The sequence below is a fragment of the Mizuhopecten yessoensis genome, unplaced genomic scaffold (genome assembly GCF_002113885.1).
Source record: "Mizuhopecten yessoensis strain PY_sf001 unplaced genomic scaffold, ASM211388v2 scaffold716027, whole genome shotgun sequence".
In the NCBI taxonomy this organism is placed as follows: Eukaryota; Metazoa; Mollusca; class Bivalvia; order Pectinida; family Pectinidae; genus Mizuhopecten; species Mizuhopecten yessoensis.
The window spans coordinates 90,747-112,564 of record NW_018479911.1 but is presented as its reverse complement, the minus strand read 5'-3'; the positions used below and the strand labels follow the sequence as shown (position 1 = coordinate 112,564).

Below are 21,818 nucleotides of genomic sequence, written 5' to 3'. Positions count from 1 at the left end.
GTAACATTGATGTGAGGTAACCAAGGTATCTTTGATATAAGTCTACAAAGGTAACATTGATGTGAGGTAACCAAGGTAACATTGATGTAAGTCTACAAAGGTAACACTGATGTGATGCAACCAAGGTAACATTGATGTGAGGTAACCAAGGTAACATTGATGTGATGCAACCAAGGTAACATTCATGTGCGGTAACCAAGGTACGTGGTTGTGAGGTAACCAAGATAACATTGATGTGATGCAACCAAGGTAACATTGATGTAAGGTAACCAAGGTAACATTGATGTAAGTCTACAAAGGTAACATTGATGTGATGCAACCAAGATGACATTGATGTGAGGTAACCAAGGTAACATTGATGTGATTCAACCAAGGTAACATTGATGTAAGGTAATCAAGGTAACATTGATATAAGGTATCCAAGGTAACATTGATGTAAGTCTACAAAGGTACCATTGATGTGAGGTAACCAAGGTAACATTGATGTTAAGTCTACAAAGGTAACATTGATGTGAGGTAACCAAGGTACCATTGATGTAAGGTTCTATATGTTAAGTTCCAAAGTTATAGTAAAGTAACCAAGGTAAAATCCTAAAAGACACCTCTTTAATATGTAACGGTCTTAGAAAATGTATATTTACAAATTTTTGTTTCATTTTCAAAATAAACCTTAATGATTTCTTGAAATCAGAAAGTTGAAATTACTAACATGTACCCCACTGCAGTGAGATTGACTCATTAATGAAGTTTGAGGATAAAATCTATAATGTTCTTGGCAATATACTCAAGAAACGCAAATATGAACCAAAATGTACATGTGTACAAATCATAGTAACTTGTTTTCATTCAGTGAATTTAGGATGTACCTGCATACCAAATTTGGGTACTCCAGGAGAAGTAGCTAAGAAGATAAGCTCTGAAAAACCTTTTTCAATGACAGGTCAAAGGCCAAGCCATAGGTCAAAGTGATATTTTTTTGTAAACTGTACTCCACCATCTTAACTCATTCATCCCTGAAGACCCATTTGAACTCCTCCAATTCAAAGGTTGGAATAGTTCATTATGAAATTTTAGGGGTGAATGAGTTAAGATAAACCTGTATACTGAATTTGGTAAATCCCGAAAAAACAGTATAAGAACTAGGTGAACTAGTATAGAAGATATGCCCCAGATAAACTGAATGAACAGATGAAGGAGAGCAAAACTATTTTGAAGAATAGATCATAAACAGTTCTTTTTTGAGGTATGCTCTGGAAATGAAATATGCTCCAAAATGTAATATTTTAGGCACCATTTATATAACAATCCAACATTTCTTAAAATCAGAAAGGTGAAAACACCAAATGGCACCTTTCTGAAGTGTAACTGACTGATGATTGAAGTCCAGAAATCAAAATACCCTAAAATCTCCTCTGTAATTATCTCAGGCTTATTTTTTAAACCGGCCTATTTTGAAATCAGACTTATTACCGAGACTTTAGGGTATGCATCAAAACATATATACTCTGTGTGTTCATGACACCTAGAAAATTCTTGAAATGAGGAACTTAAAAATATCAAAAGGCACCCCTCTGCACTAGGATTGCCTCATTTGAGATGTTTGAATATAAAATTTGAAATAGTTTTATGATGCTTTGGAAACAACTGCACACAGACAAACAGACACATGAATGATCAGTACCAGTTTATATACTCCCCTTGAACGTCACAGAGCTTTAAGTTCTGTGCCTGGTGAATTAGTGTTTACATATTCAGTATATTGATATAGCCAAATTAACAAGACTATATAACAACTGGAATTTTCATGGTTTATAAATAAGACAATGCTCCAGTAAGTGACTCCTCTTTTACACTTCTCAATTTGTTTTTAAATTAAATGACATTTGAATCAAAAGTACTTGCCTTACTAGAGCCTCCTCGACCAACCAACTTGAGGACCCAATATTGTTTACCATTGACAGTGATGTCTTTCATCATCTGTAAATATACAACACAAATTCTGGATGTTATTAAGGATGAAACACAATTACACAGAGTGTGTCATCAATATCAACACTGTCTTCATTCTTATATCATCTACTGGGAAATGTATTGGGTATAGACTTACCAGACTGAGTGTACTGGGTACAGACATACCAGACTAGGTGTACTGGGTACAGACTTACCAGACTAGGTGTACTTGGTACAGACTTACCAGACTTGGTAAACTAGGTACAGACTTACCAGACTAGGTATACTGGGTACAGACATACCAGACTAGGTGTACTGGGTACAGACTTACCAGACTAGGTGTACTGGGTACAGACTTACCAGACTAGGTGTACTGGGTACAGACATACCAGACAAGGTATACTGGGTAGACTCACCAGACTAGGTGTACTGGGTACATACTTACCAGACAAGGTATACTGGGTACAGACTTACCAGACTAGGTGTACTGGGTACAGACTTACCAGACTGAGTGTACTGGGTACAGTCTTACCAGGCTAGGTATACTGGGTACAGACATACCAGACTAGGTGTACTGAGTACAGACTTACCAGACTAGGTGTACTGGGTACAGAATTACCAGACTAGGTGTACTGGGTACAGACATACCAGACAAGGTATACTGGGTACAGACTCACCAGACTAGGTGTACTGGGTACATACTTACCAGATTTGGTATACTAGGTACAGACTTACCAGACTAGGTGTACTGGGTACAGACTTACCAGACTTGGTGTACTGGGTACAGATATACCAGACTAGGTGTACTGGGTACAGACTTACCAGACTAGGTGTACTGGGTACAGCAGGAGGAGGAACACCTTTCATACATGGAGTTACCATCTGATTATTGGTCAGCTGTCTGTAATACAATGTATACATGCATGGTTAGGCTGTTAAAAGTCACATAAATATTCCATATGAAAGATGAGTAGTTATTCTGTTATTTTTATACTTAGGTATATTATAAAATATAAAGAATCTGGAGATATTCTTTTGAATCAAGCTTCATTACGCGGTATATAGGACAAATGTTTGGTCGGAAAACACTTAGCCATTCACCATAAAAAGCTAACATAGCAACCACCTTGCATTGGTGAAACGTTTCACTGAAATCTATGTAGCTTTTTAGAAGTAGTCCAGACATGCTTTTTAGAAAGAAGAGATAAGGTAATCAACAAACCTAGTGTTTTGTTTGACCGGTGTCGGCCCAATCATAGCCATCCCTCTGGGGGGAGCAGGTGGCAAGGGGGGAGGGGCTCTGTTGTCTGCATGGGAGTGTGGTGACCTCTGAGGGTGGGGATCCCCAAGACTATTTACTTTATTCTTGGGTTCCTCCACTTTGGGTGCAGAGTGATGGTGAGGTTCCTGTACTCGTGTTTTAGGCTTTAGGTGGGGTTCCCTGCAGGGCAGCTGACTGGACGACACTGATTTTGACTTAAATGTTTGACCCTGATTGTGTTCCAAAGAAACAGCTACACTTGAAGAAGAAAAAGATTTTGGAAAGTTACTATGTTTCTCTAAAGGCTCAAGTGGTTGGCTAGAGTCATTTGTGTTGTGGTCATAACACATCTGTTCCAGGTTCATTTTTGGTATAGGGGCTGGTTGCCAGTCCATGGGCTTTGTGGGACATTCTAAGACTTGTAGTGGTCGGCGAACTGACACAGCCTCTGGATGTGCCACATCTTCTGACTGCACAAATTCCTTGGGGGATTTATGTTTCAGGTGTTCCTCAAACTGAGGGGGTGACATTTTTGTTTCTGTGGAAATACTGATATCCATCATAGAACAGTAGCCAGAGGAATGCGTCATAGATGTCGACCCAAGTGCATCTGTAAAAACATAAAACGTAATTAGTATGAACTAGGCTGTATTGGGCTATCTTAGACTGTTATTAGTATAAACTAGGTTATATTGGGCTATCTCAGACTGTAGTAAGTATAAACTAGGCTATATTGGGCTATTTCAGACTGTAATTAGTATGAACTAGGCTGTATTGGGCTATCTCAGACTGTAGCTAGTATGAACTAGGCTATATTGGGCCATCTCAGACTGTAGTTAGTATAAACTAGGCTATATTGGGCTATCTCAGATTGTAGTTAGTATAAACTAGGCTATATTGGGCTATCTTAGACTGTTATAAGTATAAACTAGGCTATATGGGGCTATTTCAGACTGTAATTAGTATGAACTAGGCTGTATTGGGCTATCTCAGACTGTAGTAAGTATAAACTAGGCTATATTGGGCTATCTCAGACTGGAGTAAGTATAAACTAGGCTATATTGGGTTATCTCAGACTGTAATTAGTATAAACTAGGCTATACTGGGCTATCTCAGACTGTAGTTAGTATAAACTAGGCTATATTGGGCTATCTCAGACTGTAGTAAGTATAAACTAGGCTATATTGGGTTATCTCAGACTGTAATTAGTATAAACTAGGCTATATTGGGCTATCTCAGACTGTAGTTAGTATAAACTAGGCTATATTGGGCTATTTCAGACTGTAATTAGTATGAACTTGGCTATATTGGGCTATCTCAGACTGTAATTAGTATGACATAGGCTATATTGGGCTATCTTAGACTGTTATTAGTATGAACTAGGCTGTATTGGGCTATCTCAGACTGTATTTAGTATAAACTAGACTATATCGAGCTATCTCAGACTGTAGTTAGTATAAACTAGGCTATATTGGACTATCTCAGACTGTAATTAGTATGAACTAGGCTGTATTGGACTATCTCAGACTAGTTAGTATGAACTAGGCTATATTGGGCTATCTCAGACTGTAGTTAGTATAAACTAGGCTATATTGGGGTATCTCAGACTGTAGTTAGTATAAACTAGGCTATATTGGGCCATCTCAGACTGTAGTTAGTATAAACTAGGCTATATTGGGCTATCTCAGACTGTAGTTAGTATAAACTAGGCTATATTGGGCTATCTCAGACTGTAGTTAGTATAAACTAGGCTATATTGGGCTATCTCAGACTGTAATTAGTATAAACTAGGCTATATTGGGGTATCTCAGACTGTAGTTAGTATAAACTAGGCTATATTGGGCTATCTCAGACTGTAGTTAGTATAAACTAGGCTATATTGGGCTATCTCAGACTGTAATTAGTATGAACTAGGCTTTATTGGGCTATCTCAGACTGTAGTTAGTATAAACTAGGCTATATTGGGCTATCTCTGACTGTAACAAGCAAATTCATGGAATTTATATCCCCAGCTTGCAGACATATTGTAGGTTAACATTATTGAGGTTAGGTTTAAACATGTGAGTATCGTGCTGTTGAGACATAATGCAGAGCTTGAAACTTGAAGAAAAAAAAGCAGCCCTATACCTCATTGATTATTCGTAAATATGCACAAATCAAATCGGTTGGCAAACTTAGCATGAGTCGGAAGTGCATACGGAATTTGGTTGAAACATCTGAACAATATCTACAGCAATTATCACACGAAAACCAAAGAGTGCACTAGATGGGTGGAAAGACAGAGGAACACATTAAAGTGGTTGTCAAACTTGGCCGAGCCCTTAATGCGTTGAACCCCGTTACTAAGTTTGAAGACAATCAAATAATATTTGCGAGAGTACATGAACAGAAACGGCAGATAATAACGTTTTCGTTATTCAAGGGGCCATAACTCCGCCAAATAAAGTCCGCTGAAAGTGGTCATCCAACTTGGCTGAGCCCTTAAGGCATTTAACCCTGTGACCAAGTTTGAAGAAAATCAGTTAACATTTGTTTATAAACAACCAGAACAATGTGATACAGTTTAATAAATGCTATTTATTAACTGTATAGGTATGCAATGTTATCATGACCAACATTGTTGTATATGTCTTATAAATCAGCATATACATGTTTATACACATAACAGAAGAAATAAACAATACACAAATATATACATTTCATGATCATCTACATTAAGGTTTGGCCTTGGGGGCTATATCATACTACACATATATAAGCTATGGAAATCTCACGGATTACTGACGTTATCCTACCAGGAGTGAACTTTCACCCCTTGTCCCAGGATTACTGCCAATATATCCCCCCAGGAGCGAAACGGTTGCCCCTGGTTCCAACGGCTGGATGAGATTTCCCATTATCAAAAAACAGACCCCAATGAGAGGATATTTCTGACAATCCTGGATCCAGACATGNGGCCCCGTTAGCCCATGTTGTACCAATCCCATGAGAGGATTCATCATTGTTGGAAAATCCTGGATCTATAGGATACCTAATTATAACTTATAGGCACCTTATTATGTAGGTATAACTGTATATTAACATGGGGGCTGAATACAACAACATATGTGTTGTGTACCTCCCAAATTGAAGCTATACACCTCTCGTATTGCGATATGTGTGCAGCTGAAAAGCCCCCAAGTTGTATATATATATATGTTTCTTGTAAAAAAGTATATACATATATATATAGTACATGGTATATCTTGTTGCATTTACTATTATGTCATAAGTTGTAATACTATCTTATATAGTAACTGTATATATGTTAAACACATGGTAATGCATATTTTAGAACTTCCACAAGATGACCATATATTTATCCAATGTCCAGACGTGTATACGAAATATATATCCACTTATGTTACATATAAAGTCACAATTAGTACGTTTCCTTATATATGTCTTCCACAATCTAGAGTGACTTGGTTTTAAATATATCCATGTCCACAGTTCCAATTGTATTTAGGTATACACACACTTGGTGTCCAAGTCACTGTTTATGTCTACATGTATGTCGTTCCACAGTTAAGGTGACCCTATATATAATATAAATCCAATGTCCACATGCATTCATGCGTGTTATACAGTAATTACACACAATTGGCGTTATAACAAAAAGTCATAGGTCATGTATTTGTCATGCTTATCTGAGCCTCATTGATTGTGTTATGAGATGTCCTTATGTATCTTTGGTAACAGTCTGAAGACCACCTACCTAATGTTTTGATAAGGTGGTCTTCCACTTTAGCTCCAGCTGCAGCGGTTGCAGCCCCAATACGAAAGGAATGTCTGCTGTATTAGGAAGTATCGAGTCCAATATTCTCCAAGTTAGTTTTCAAGAATTAAATAAAAACATTCCTTGATAACGCTGTGCCCTCCCTGGTTACGAATAGAGGTGATGTAGGGGTCACATGATACATGTTCTTTCTGATAGTAAGATATTGCACATAGCTTGATGTGGATCACTCCCGTATTATATAAAATAAATAAATCCAGATAATAATTGTTTTCAATCTTTCGATTTCAAAATAATCTGCGATTATTAATTACATATTATGATATGTACTTGTAAATTATTCAATGTATTAACAAATAGCAGAGACAGAAATAATAAAAACAAAAATATTGAAAAACATAACTTAAAAATTTGAAATTGGTGGCAATTAATTAAAAATTAAATCATAAAATAAAATAAAATGGGCTCTTTTGTAGAATTGCGTCCTCATCGCAACATTCTTATAATTATTATGTATATGAATGGCTAAGAGTTCAACAGGTAGGTCCGTACGAGTTACTTCCCTTAAATAATGCATGTTGTGAAAGAGCTCGCATATTTTTATCAGATTATTTCTTATATTTCGGTACATTCTACTGTTATGATTGACCTGATATATGCACACAGTTAGGTAAGTGAAAAATATATATGAACCAGAAGACGGAAGTAAAAAATATTGATTAACGAATTCCCAGGCGCTCGAACACCTCCCTGGAGGCTGGACACTCAATCCACCCTCGTGAAAATACTATTTATCAACGTATTTCAGTACTTTTACTGTTATGATCGACTTGAAATTTTTGCACAAACCTAGATTAATGAACAATATTTATGAATTAGAAGAAAAAAAAGTGAATAAAATGTAATAACGCAAAAAACTCCCAGGATACTCTCTTCCCAAATATGCATCTTTATCGACGTATTTCGGTACCTTTACTGTTACGATTGAACTTAAATTTTCACACACCTAGGTAAGTGAACAATATTTATGAAGTAGAAGATAACGAACTCTCGAGCGCACAAAAACCTCCCAGGACACTCATTAGGGTGACCCATTGGAATTAAGCCACAATGTGACTTTATGGGTCATCCCAGGTAAAGGCCTAAATTAATCTAATCCAATCCAGTTTTAACACCTGACTGACTTCTAATCTTATGGCATAAATAACTTATAAAGAAGATCTCATTCTGTGATAATATATATATTTATGTCCAATCTGCAAATGTGATAGAAGTGTATTATTTGCCTTTTACCTGAATAAATATTATTATTATTTCATGTTGGGTTGAGTCCGGCGGCTGGCGGGAGTTTTAATTCGCAACTTGACAACTCATCCTGAAACTTAACGCTAGTCCAATTCTTGTAATCGGCCGGATCGCAAGGAAGAACGTCGCTAGTATCTCTGGATGAACGTCCACGAGGCATAATGTATTGGTATGATACAGTCGACAATTCGAGTCCCATTGTTTACATGAACGAAACGTAAGAAACAAACACACGTGTTCCGTTCGCTATGATTATGCCAAGATTGTTTGATCAGGTACTCTAACACACGTAGGTAATGTTTGATATTGCCTTAGATATAAGCTGATGTAAAATGCGTCCGCACGCTCCTATAGTTTCTTAAAACAGTGCGGGGCGACGCTGACCTTTGTTGGTCATCTCATTAATTATGCGTGGCTAACCGCTTGACCAATGGTAATTAACCTTGACCTGCCTAGTGATAACTTAAGCCAATCAGCATCATCCCTAATCTAATTATGACTGTATTATCACGTGTAAGAAGAGTGTAGGAGACTGTTGAGCTATGTTCTTTGTTCTGTATCTATAAATATAACCTGACAGCATTACGTATACCTAAATTTTGGTACACATGCTGGTACTAAGATAATATATATATATATGTTTATATGATATTTATCCACATGTATCTCTAACACACCTTAATACTTAAAAATCAACAATGTTGCACATGATATATAAACAAATGGCTGTTTACAAACAAAGTTTATTATAAATAATAAACTACAATTGTAGTTATTGCACGGAAATGACGCATGACAGACAGACAGACAAACCCAAATGTATATCCCCCGTTTCGGTGAAAGCGGGGTATAATTAATATATACCAGGCTTTATTGGGCTATCTCCAACTGTAATTAGTATAAACTAGGCTGTATTGGGTTATCTCCAACTGTAATTAGTATAAACTAGGCTGTATTGGGTTATCTCCAACTGTAATCAGTATAAACTAGACTGTATTGGGCTATATCAGAATAATAAGTAGAACCCAGATTTTGTTAGGCTATCATAGACTCTTATAATATAGTATCAAAGTACAACCTAGGCTAAAATGGGCTCTTTTAGACTTTTTCTAGAAGGAAAATAGATATGTCTCAAATCCTATGTAAAACTGATCAAAAGAGACAAGATAAATGTTAACCAGCTGTATAGAAAATATCTTTCAAAGGTCAAGTTTAACATTTTACTTCATGGATAATAAAATATCTCTCATTCATTTGATATTGGCAATGCATTGTGATAGTCCTTTATAATGTCACTGTCAAACTTGACTTTTCCCTGGTTTAAAGTGCTATCCTTGGGTTGACACATCTCACCACTGCGATCTAATGTGATATCTATGTAACATCAATAAAGTTTTCAGGATCGGTATATGAGGGTATTTAAAATGCTTACAGTTGGTGTGAGTGTCCTGTGGTCGGGGGTCATGGGGGAGGGCAGTGTTGTTTTCCTTGTCCCCATCCAAGTCTCCCTCCACCTCTCTAAACGGCAGGTTTATCTTCCTGATCCGGGCTGGTTCCCTGACACACAAAACAGAATTATATGTAGGTATCATCATCTTCCACTCACAAAAAACATTTCCTACGAACATCCTAGTTAAATGTAGTCAGCCATGACATGCACTCCCCTTACGGTTTGGTGATGGGGTAAAAGTGTGGGTAATGGAAACAGGAATCACACTGCAATGCTGCCACTTTGACTGTTACATTGTATTTGTATGGGAATTAACTGTCTCCATAGTTCACAGTACAGATAACATATCATCAGTATGGTATCACCCATGTGGTTCATGCAAGTCAAGAGTTATGTGGAAGTAAACAGGGTAGTAGTCATTGTCTAGTCTTTAGGTACTAGGTAAGTGCAGCATTGTTGAATTTATAAAAACAAAACAAATAAGCAATGTATATGGTGTTATCAACTATACTAGTTAAGGGAGGATCAGTGGTGTATGGGTGAATGTTTCTTTGTTTGGAGATCAGACGTTGCTTTAATGGTCCTTATTCCTATGTTAGCCTGGAGCATATTGATGCATTCCAGCTGTTTGGATAGAGGTTTTCTGGGCTATTTTTGTATTGTTTATGCTCTACATGGGTTTTGGGCTGTGTGAGTAAGGACCATTGATTGTACTGGCATAAATAAGAATCATTTTCATTTGCACAACATTTTAACTTGTGGGGTTTAACTTTTTACAATACTGAAATATCGTCAGAGACAAATCACTTTGTGAGTTAGTGGTAGATGTAGCGACATACTTGGACCGAGGGGGAGGGCGTACTGGTTGGCCAGAGTCGGACTGATTGGGCTCTGACTGACTTGGCTTGGACTGGCTTGGCTCCTCCAGCAGACTTCCTTGTCCCTCAGTCAGACGCTCCAGGGCAGCCTCTATAGAGCTGGTCGGCTCGGCCCCAAACAATAAAGCCTTTTCCAAAATCTTTCTGGCTTTTATTACATCACCTGAAATTTCATGTTTAAAACTTGTATTGGCTTCATTCATTTAAGCTAAATACAAATATAAACTAGAAAAGAAGGAACAAATTAATTACACCACTTACCATCACAATGAAATAAAGTGACACAACAGGGCAGTCAAATAGATATAATGTAACTTGCCTTTTGTCAACAGTAGCTATACCAGTTGGGTATCCCTCCAGCAAATTCATGCACTCGTGATGAATTTCATTTTATAAAATTGTGTTTTTAAATTTACATGTAAACATTCAAAATACTTTCAGGAGATTTTGAAAAGTCACTAGAATTTCAAAAAAATCTATAACTTTGACTGTAACACCCTGGAACAAGAGAGTTGTTTAAACAGCCCTGTTTGAGACCTCTGATCAGATAACCAAACAACCACTATATTCAACCACAATTCAGGGCAGCTCTGATATAAGCACTTGTACATGAAAACATGTAGAGCATGTCCACTGAAGCCTTACAACACTGACATATTCCTTTACTGTACAGACAAACTACCTACAGCTACTACCTTTGCTTGTTTCTGAGTTGGTATTTGAGCATACCTTGTTTGTACTCAAACTCTGCAGCCATCACATGGACCATGGCAAACCTACGGACAATGGCTCGGGCTTGGTTCATCATCTGAATGGCATCTTCTGGGCAGAACACACTGAGAAAGGTACAACACAGCATAAGTAATGTCAGTGCATTGTATGATCTATAAGACAGTAGCTATGGTATGTTGTATGACCTGTAGGAGTCTAATATTATACAATTATGGACCTCAGGTGAGGTCTATTCCTGATTGTTCAGACCAGGTCCGTAAATCATGAATAGACCAAAACTGAAGCCCACAATTGTTTTATTATATGACATTTTACAATGAGATTAATCATTTTTGATGTCCTAAACACATGGATAGCATGGACCATTTTGGAATCACTATTGAAGGACTTCAAATACAAAATAACATACACAATTTCAGATTCAATTATATTTTTATTTAATATTGTATTAATGTTATATTTAATTTCAAGCAGATATCATTTGCGCATCACATAGTTCAGAATTTGATGAGATAATTCATTTGTAGTTGAATTCAGTAGTGTGATTGGTAACAGATTTACAGACTGGCTAGGATTACCTATATAGGCCTATTTTCATTAGGGTCTGTAATACTCTTCTATTCATAGAACAAGGTCTGTAATAGATGATTTGATTGTCTGTTAATCGATGGCTGGGAAATTACCAAGGCCTAATTTTAGTAGCGGTCTGTAACACTTTTCTTCTTTTAAGTTGAGGTCGATAACCCTTTTTTATTTAAAGGTCGCGGTCTGTAACACTTTTCTATTCACAGAACGAGGTCTGTAACAGATTTACAGACTCGTCACATGATGTCGCTCCTCCAATCAGGGCTGGGAATTAGCACGTGTCATATAATAAACTGTATAATGTGACCTATTGGACAGTAGATATGTTGTTTGACCTATATAGGACAGTATATATAGTGTGTTGCATGGTTTGGTTTAGTTTAATTTTGTTTAATGTCCTATTAACAGCTAAGGTCATTTAAGGATGTGCCTCCATGTGTTTTAGTGTATGCGTGCTTGGAGACAGGGTGTGTTGGTGTGCTTGCCTCCTTGTGATAGCACGGATCTGATGCCAACTTTATAGTGCTACCTCACTGAACTGCCTTGCCGAAGGCACCCAGCCCAGCATTCCTCCCGGTCACATTATACTGACAACAGGTGAACAAGTTGGTGCCATTTTTAAGGACTTTGGTATGTACCGGCCTGGAGACCATTGCCTTCCTCACCTAGGCGAACACTCAACATAAAGACAAAAAGTGCGGTATTGCCAAGCAAAATATTGCAATGGTTGCAGCAGATTTATTGTGGTCGCTTTTGTGTCCCCAAATAGAGGGGGTTCCCACAATATATGCAGTGGGTAACATCAGGTGTATTCTTTTCCCGATCTCCACCTGCAGGGGTGTGGTGTGTTGTATGACCTATAGGACAGTAGATATGGTGTGTTGTATGACCTATAGGATAGTAGATATGGTGTGTTGTATGACCTATAGGACAGTATACATGGTGTATGACCTATAGGACAGTAGATATGTTGTATGATATATAGGACAGTAGACATGGTGTGTTGTATGACATTTAGGATAGTAGAAATGGTGTGCTGTTTGATGTATAGGACAGTAGATTTGGTGTATGACCTTAAGGACAGTATATATGGTGTGTTGCATGACCTATAGGGCAGTATATATGGTGTGTTGTATGACCTATATGACAGTAGATGTGTTGTATGATACATTGGACAGTATACATGGTGTATGACCTATAATACAGTAGATATGGTGTGTTGTATGACCTATAGTACAGTAGATATGGTGTGTTGTATGACCTATATGACAGTAGATGTGTTGTATGATACATTGGACAGTATACATGGTGTATGACCTATAATACAGTAGATATGGTGTGTTGTATGACCTATAGTACAGTAGATATGGTGTGTTGTATGACCTATATGACAGTAGATGTGTTGTATGATACATTGGACAGTATACATGGTGTATGACCTATAATACAGTAGATATGGTGTGTTGTATGCCCTATAGTACAGTAGATATGGTGTGTTGTATGACCTATGGTACAGTAGATATGGTGTGTTGTATGACCTATAGGACAGTAGATTTGGTGTGTTGTATGACCTATAGGACAGTAGATATGGTGTGTTGTATGACCTATAGGACAGTAGATTTGGTGTGTTGTATGACCTATAGGACAGTAGATATTGTGTATGACCTATAGGACAGTAGATATGGTGTATGACCTATAGGACAGTTTATATGGTGTATGACCTATAGGACAGTAGATATGGTGTGTTGTATGACCTATATGACAGTAGATTTGGTGTGTTGTATGACCTATAGGACAGTAGATATTGTGTATGACCTATAGGACAGTAGATATGGTGTATGACCTATAGGACAGTTTATATGGTGTATGACCTATAGGACAGTAGATATGGTGTGTTGTATGACCTATATGACAGTAGATTTGGTGTGTTGTATGACCTATAGGACAGTAGATATTGTGTATGACCTATAGGACAGTAGATATGGTGTATGACCTATAGGACAGTTTATATGGTGTATGACCTATAAAACAGTAGATATGGTGTGTTGTATGACCTATATGACAGTTTATATGGTGTGTTGTATGACCTATAGGACAGTAGATATGGTGTGTTGTATGACCTATAGGACAGTAGATATGGTGTGTTGTATGACCTATATCATAGTAGATATGGTGTGTTGCATGACCTATAGGGCAGTAGATATGGTGTATGACCTATAGGCCAGTAGATATGGTGTATGATATATAGTACAGTAGATATCGTGTGTTGTATGGCATATAGGACAGTAGATATCGTGTGTTGTATGGCATATAGGACAGTAGATATGGTGTGTTGTATGGCATATAGGACAGTAGATATGGTGTGTTGTATGGCATATAGGACAGTAGATATGGTGTGTTGTATGACATATAGGACAGTAGATATGGTGTGTTGTATGACATATAGGACAGTAGATATGGTGTGTTGTATGACATATAGGACAGTAGATATGGTGTGTTGTATGACATATAGGACAGTATACATGGTGTATGACCTATAGGACAGTAGATATGTTGTATGATATATAGGACAGTAGATATGGTGTGTTGTATGACATATAGGACAGTAGATTTGGTGTGTTGTATGATGTATAGGACAGTAGATATGGTGTGTTGTATGACCTATAGGCCAGTAGATATGTTGTATGACCTGTAGGACAGTAGATATGGTGTGTTGTATGGCATATAGTACCGTAGATATGGTGTGTTGTATGATGTATAGGACAGTAGATATGGTGTGTTGTATGATGTATAGGACAGTAGATATGGTGTGTTGTATGATGTATAGGACAGTAGATATGGTGTGTTGTATGATGTATAGGACAGTAGATATGGTGTGTTGTATGATGTATAGGACAGTAGATATGGTGTGTTGTATGATGTATAGGACAGTAGATATGGTGTGTTGTATGATGTATAGGACAGTAGATATGGTGTGTAGTATGATGTATAGGACAGTAGATATGGTGTGTTTTATGATGTATAGGACAGTAGATATGGTGTGTTGTATGACATATAGGACAGTAGATATGGTGTGTTGTATGATGTATAGGACAGTTGTACATGTGTGCCTTGTTACCTCTTCAGCTTGGCACATTCCATGAAGAGCTGAGCGTAAGCCTCATTCCTCTTATTGCTCACAACATCAATTACCTACAAAAATGAATGCGTACAATTCAGTTCAGTGTCTTTGGTTTCATCTATTTATTTCCTCAATTTTATTGAAATAGTGAAATTTTTGCTCTTAGATTTGTTCGTTCTGAGGATAAAAGGTAAAAGTATCATAACCCACCTGATTGACCTCTGTCTTTTGTCCCAGAGTATGGACATAGATTTATATAAAAAAAAAAAATCGTTTGTTTTACAAAAAAAAGTACAGAATACCAATTTCTTAAAAACTTGTGTTTAAATTCTGCATAATTTTCTGTGAAAACAATTCCAAGGTATTGACAGTAACCTGAAGAATATCCATGTATACATGTATTTTAGAGACACTTACCTTGAAGGCTCTCTCATACATGTATTTTAGAGACACTCACCTTGAAGGCTCTCTCATACATGTATTTTAGAGACACTCACCCTGAAGGCTCTCTCGTACATGTATTTTAGAGACACTCACCTTGAAGGTTCTCCTGTACATGTATTTTAGAGACACTTACCTTGAAGGCTCTCTCATACATGTATTTTAGAGACACTCACCTTGAAGGCTCTCTCATACACGTATTTTAGAGACACTCACCTTGAAGGCTCTCTCATACACGTATTTTAGAGACACTCACCTTGAAGGCTCTCTCATTCATGTATTTTGGAGACCCTCACCTTGAAGGCTCTCTCATACATGTATTTTAGAGACACTTACCTCGAAGGCTCTCTCATACATGTATTTTAGAGACACTTACCTTGAAGGTTCTCCTGTACATGTATTTTAGAGACACTCACCTTGAAGGCTCTCTCATACATGTATTTTAGAGACACTCACCTTGAAGGCTCTCTCATACATGTATTTTGGAGACACTTACCTTGAAGTTCCCTTGTTCATGTATTTTAGAGACACTCACCTTGAAGGCTCTCTCATACATGTATTTTAGAGACACATACCTTGAAGGTTCTCCTGTGCATGTATTTTAGAGACACATACCTTGAAGGTTCTCCTGTACATGTGTTTTAGAGACACTCACCTTGAAGGTTCTCCTGTACATGTGTTTTAGAGACACTCACCTTGAAGGCTCTCTCATGCATGTATTTTAGAGACACTTACCTTGAAGGCTCTCTCGTACATGTATTTTGGAGACACTTACCTTGAAGTTCCCTTGTTCATGTATTTTAGAGACACTCACCTTAAAGGCTCTTCCGTACATGGAATTACAGACGTTTCGCCCCAACTTGTTTTCACATCGTCCAAACTTTCAGTATATTTCGCCCCAAATATGACAACCATATCGCCCCAGAAATTCTTTACGCCCCTAAAAATATATTGCCCACCAATTCTTTATCACCCCAACAACAACAAACCTATATATTGAACGATATCTGATCTTGTGAAAGTGGCGGTAGTTATTGCCAGTTTCTCTTGAATATTAATGATTAGGAACATGTAACACCAAGACTCAAATTGGTATTTTTTTTTTACATTTATTTTTTGTTTTAATGTAGTGTATTTTTTAAAAACATTTATTGTTTTGATAAGGTATCAGTTTGCATGTTGATGAAAGAGATCGTCAGTCAATTTGTGAAGTTTGTGATTTTAAAATACATGTTCGAGAGAGGTTTCACGGTGAGTACAATTTGTGAAAAGTAAAAGATATGTCAAATGATGTGCCAATTGAGTTTCTGCCTTTCATATTGCACAATAGGCATTTTTGCCTGGGCTTCATCAGTTGAGAAGCAAAAATACAATTCTTATCCTAAACATATTGAGATATCAGCATGAATGTCAGCTATTTTAAATTTTCCACGATGAAGAACGAAAATGATAAAGTTGGCTTGAAATGTAGAATCACAGAATTATATTAGACGCTATATAAGTCCATGGGAGGATGTAACTTGGCAGAACACATTATAGATTGATTTTTTATCGTTATTCTTTTGAATTAACTAAAGAAAAAATTAAATTACTTATGCTGAAAAAGAAGTAGATCTATATACATGAACAAATATAAGTACATACTCTCTAGTCCGAATTATTCTGACGTTTTATCGACTTTTTTCATATCGGTCTGTCGTCGATAAACGTCAGAACTCCGGCCCTCTATAATATGCGGGAAATATGCGACCCGCGCCCGGAGCGCACTTCAAACTGATATTTTAGAAACAAATCGTCACTTTCACACACATGTCGCAAATGGATCGAAAGATCTATTCTTTATGCACAAGATGAACATACATAACATGCCTCAAACAACCAATACAATCAGTAAAAACTTATTTTTTTCAAACTTACTCTGTTTTATTTTAGTTTTTTGATAGCCCCGCTTTCTAATGCCACGTGACTAAAATCTCGCCGGCCTAGGTCATAACGTTGGGAAATACCTTTGGTAACGCGAGATCTCGTCATTGCTCATGGCCTAATTTCCATTAAAAACATGGGTTGGTATAGAAAACGTTGGAAAATACTTTTAGTAATGATCTTTAAAACATGTTATTGATACCACCTAGTGCATAAAGAATAGATATTTCGATCCATTTGCGACATGTGTGTGAAAGTGACGATTTGTTTCTAAAATATCATTTTGAATTGCGCTCCGGGCGCGGGCGCATATTTCCCGCATATTATAGAGGGCCGGAGTTCTGACGTTAATCGACGACAGACCGATATGAAAAAAGTCGATGAAACGTCAGAATAATTCAGACTTATACTCTCTCTCTTGCAGCACACATAACGTCTTGTTGTTTTTGGTTTGCGATCTACGGCACACATGTATAAAATCTAATTATTTTATACTTATATATTATCTAAAATCAACAAACACTGCCTAACATAGATACTATAGATATGTCATACATGCCATATCTCACGATTTAGGCGTGAGACTCACGAAAAACAACCTTCCAAAATGTCTCACGGCATGGGAACCCATTTTCACGCTTTTTGTTGCAAATAATTTGGTCTCACGAAAAGAAACAAATTTGGTCAATCTTAGTGAATAAACGATAGCTACATGGATTCACACTGACCTTGGTCAACGCGAGGTCTGAAGTCACACGCCAGCCACTCAAATCACAGGCCAGGCCAATTAGCATGCAGCATAGGTGTGAAAGTTCTGAACGGCCCAGCCAGCCGATTTAGCGGGGCTTTGCTTGATGACTTGCTCACCGATGTGTGAACTGTTAAGCAATTAAATCAGTGATCCCACATCCAGTGGGGGCTAGTTGCTAATTAATATGTGATGACAGTTGATATTAACATTAAACAGCAACATAAGGAGATGTCAGAGCTGTTTTAATACCGAAACGGAAATGTTGGAGGTGACTATAAAATCGAAACCGGACACTGACATTGAATCTGGAATTCATTCTCTTGCCGTCGTGATGGGATTAAGTGTTAATGAAAATAACATAAACAGAAGAAAACATGTTTCTTCAGAATTGGCTATATAAAAATAGTATTTATTGGTTATTTTTTCCCCAACAAATTAGAATTAAATATTCCCAATGTTTTGAGAAGTATTTTTTTTAACCTGGGTTAATAAGGACATCCCTGTGAAATTTCTTCTTTTTTTAATTACTATTATTTTTGCCTTTTATGTGGTTTATTTACTTTTAAATATTGATAGCTTTATCTGGACCGTATGTCACATGTAAACCTTCCTAAAATCCTTTAAAATATCAAAAGATCTTCAATTTTGGCTCTAACAAAGTAATTAGAGGCTTCAGAATATCACAAATGATTCAATACTATGATATATGCTATATAATTTATGTTTTAAATGTCTTACGAATTTCTCACGAATTCAGAGAAAAAATATCACTATTTTTTACCAAATCTCACTAAAAATAATCACTGATCTCACTATTTTGCACCGGAAAGTTATGGCATGTATGATATGTTACGATATCGATCGAACGTATCGAACGTTACAGCACAGAAATCATGTCCCAAAATTTGTCAAATAAGTGAATTTTTTTGGGGCGTTGTAGTTTTTTGGGGCAAAATAGTTGGGGCGTTATGGTTTTTTGGGGCGAACATGTTGAGGGGATGTGAATCAAATTTGGGGCGTAACAGCTTAGGGCGTTACGGTTTTGGGGCGAATCATCTTAGAACCCCCCCTACGTACATGTATTTTAGAGACACTCACCTTGAAGGCTCTCTCGTACATGCCAGAAAGGTAGTTGTGTTTCTTGACCTCGTTTGGAAAATCTGTGTTCTGGCTGACATAGCGTGTGTACTCCAGCCAGTCCTCTGCACGGTTACCCTGGAACTCAATCTTGTTCAGCCATGTTTGATTTTCTACAATACAGTATACATACATTGTACATATAGTAGCTTATCCCAAGTAAAATAGCATTTTACATCTCCACTACATTGCACTGCTACATGTTAAGTGGAAATGTAGATGAAATGATATCAATATAAATAGTGAACTTGTTTACCTGCATATGGCAGTGGCAGAGGTTACATTGATTATGTTAGAATTACTGGGAGAAGAGAAGAAGTTAAACAACTTGGAAGATATTGTTCTTCTTTTGAGTTAGATCACATTACTAAAATGCATGTAATCAAATCTTTTCGAACAAAAATCAGGAAAAAAATATCACTGCAGTATTACATATATTATAAATTAAAACAAAAGTGCCAAAATTTGCTTTGAAAAGATATCAACTTGAATACAGTTGGACAAAAACTAGCATTTCCATGTGTATCCACAATGCCACTAAATGAAATGTAGTACAGTATAACCAAAAAAATAACCATTGTTTCAGTTTAAATTAGGCAATGCTGGTGTGCCAGCTAAGTTGAATATGTATTTGTTCTTCACATGATGTGTGTAATTAGATGTGTTCAAAAACTAGGGAATTTCAAATATCAGTATGTGAAATCATATAAATCTAAATGTCTTTTAGTTTTGGAAGAAAAAGATAACATTATGGTGAGCTACAATCAAGTTTTAGTTTTAATTAAGATCCTGTTCTTCCTGTGACATTTAGTATTTTACCTGTTATTTCTATTGTGCCTGTACATGTGTCTCCCTTTGCTCTGCTGTCCTCAGGACTTGTATCATTTCTTATCACACTGATGGAACCCCCTGAGTCATTCTGAGGTCTTCCATCTAAACAAGCAAATCGACGTCGCAAGTCAGCCAGTGATGTCATCTTGGCTCTGAATAATAATTTTCAAACAATCAAACATTAAAATGAAAAAAAAACTTGACTTACCAGGATGAAATGTTTACAACCGATGTGTGGACAATTTCTGTCACAAAATGACAGAAATATCAAATATGGAAATGGGTAATCTTCAAGCATAAGACAGCTTTTTACAAAGAGCAGCTTGAGCTAGTACAGCTTAAGAGAAACTAATGAATCATTCAGATGATTATCCTGATATAGTATTATATTCCATATATATACAGTAACATTATATATATATACAACAGTGACCTCCTCATTTCATTTTAATTGGTTAAAACTGTAGCACAATTGGGCCAATGCACTTTCCTTGACTATAGCATAGATGTTTGAAAATCTGACTGTAATGGTATAACTATGGTACTATTCCTGCTTTTAACATGCATGTGCTATCATTAAACTGTTTTCTGATTATTTTAGTAGTTCAATGTATATAGTTTTGCTGCAAAATCTGTTCTACTAGCAGTAGCATGCCTTTTGCCTTGTTATTACTCTGGTTTTATACTTATGTTTGTCGTAAAAATAGCTCCACAGAGCTAATGTTCAATGTTATGCCATATACGACACTAAGTAAAGCTACTTGTATCTTGTACCATGATGTTCAAGTTTCAAAACCTGGTCTAGCTCATTGCATTTTTACACTCAGAAAACTGTTGTTGGTTATATTTTATTTATTGTACAGTGTTATTATTTTTTCTTCATAAAAAATCTTTACGGTAGGGTTTTCATTTCATGCCAGAAAATGTTAGCAATGGTACGGGGATCCTTAAACAACAGTGACGAAAAACAACAAATGCAACGGTGCATTTGGAAATATTATATAATAAACACTTACAACGGGCCGCTTACAACCCCCGTCACGGTATCACTCCTAAATGGGCACGTCTAATAACTATGTTTTATTGGATATTTCATCGTATCCAAGTAGTTTTGGGTACTGTATGGGGTAGTATGGCCTGACTTATGAGGTATTTAAGACTACTGTAAATATTGCTGATAGTGATAAACAACGTAAAGCATGAAACAGTTTGCCGAAATTGTACGGACGTCTAGCTAGGCCTATATGATACCGTTTTTACGAATGGCATTCGATGTATTTTGTTTGCAATATTTAACCAACAAGGGTATTAGTCTGATTCGCGATCATAATTTATTATAAAGTATTAGAATACGGACGAGACGAACACATGGAACAGGGGACATTGTATTTGTTTTCGTCTATTGTCAGTGACTGGGTTACACCAGCTGTATACATTGATTTCATTACGATTTCCTAAAATCTCTGTCCATAGAATAGAGTGTCCTATACACATCCTTCAAACTACATTGTTTACTATGAATCCGATGATGGAAAGACAAACATCGAGTTATTTTCTCGGTTTCCTTACATACCTTTAGCATCTTCTATATCATACGTCGCGGTCTTCCACTTCGAAATGTTACGCCCCAGATGATTGGATGAGAACATTTAAAACCACTACTTTGATTGGTTAA

The 21,818-nt window shown here is 36.8% G+C and overlaps 1 protein-coding gene across 1 annotated transcript in view; it reads right to left on the bottom strand.

The window, feature by feature from the left end:
• LOC110441559 (dual specificity protein kinase Ttk-like) overlaps window positions 1–21,789 on the bottom strand; it is a 24,133-nt gene extending 2,344 nt beyond the window's left edge. Inside the window, exons 1-10 of the mRNA XM_021484742.1 lie at window positions 21,717–21,789; window positions 20,132–20,295; window positions 19,274–19,425; window positions 15,058–15,131; window positions 11,352–11,458; window positions 10,584–10,785; window positions 9,727–9,851; window positions 3,173–3,821; window positions 2,773–2,851; window positions 1,903–1,977 (exon numbers count right to left, since the gene is read on the bottom strand). Of these exons, the coding sequence (XP_021340417.1) occupies window positions 1,903–1,977; window positions 2,773–2,851; window positions 3,173–3,821; window positions 9,727–9,851; window positions 10,584–10,785; window positions 11,352–11,458; window positions 15,058–15,131; window positions 19,274–19,425; window positions 20,132–20,288 (1,620 nt within the window). The 5' untranslated portion in view covers window positions 20,289–20,295; window positions 21,717–21,789. The remainder of the gene's footprint in view (window positions 1–1,902; window positions 1,978–2,772; window positions 2,852–3,172; window positions 3,822–9,726; window positions 9,852–10,583; window positions 10,786–11,351; window positions 11,459–15,057; window positions 15,132–19,273; window positions 19,426–20,131; window positions 20,296–21,716) is intronic.
• Window positions 21,790–21,818: the final 29 nt, after the last annotated feature.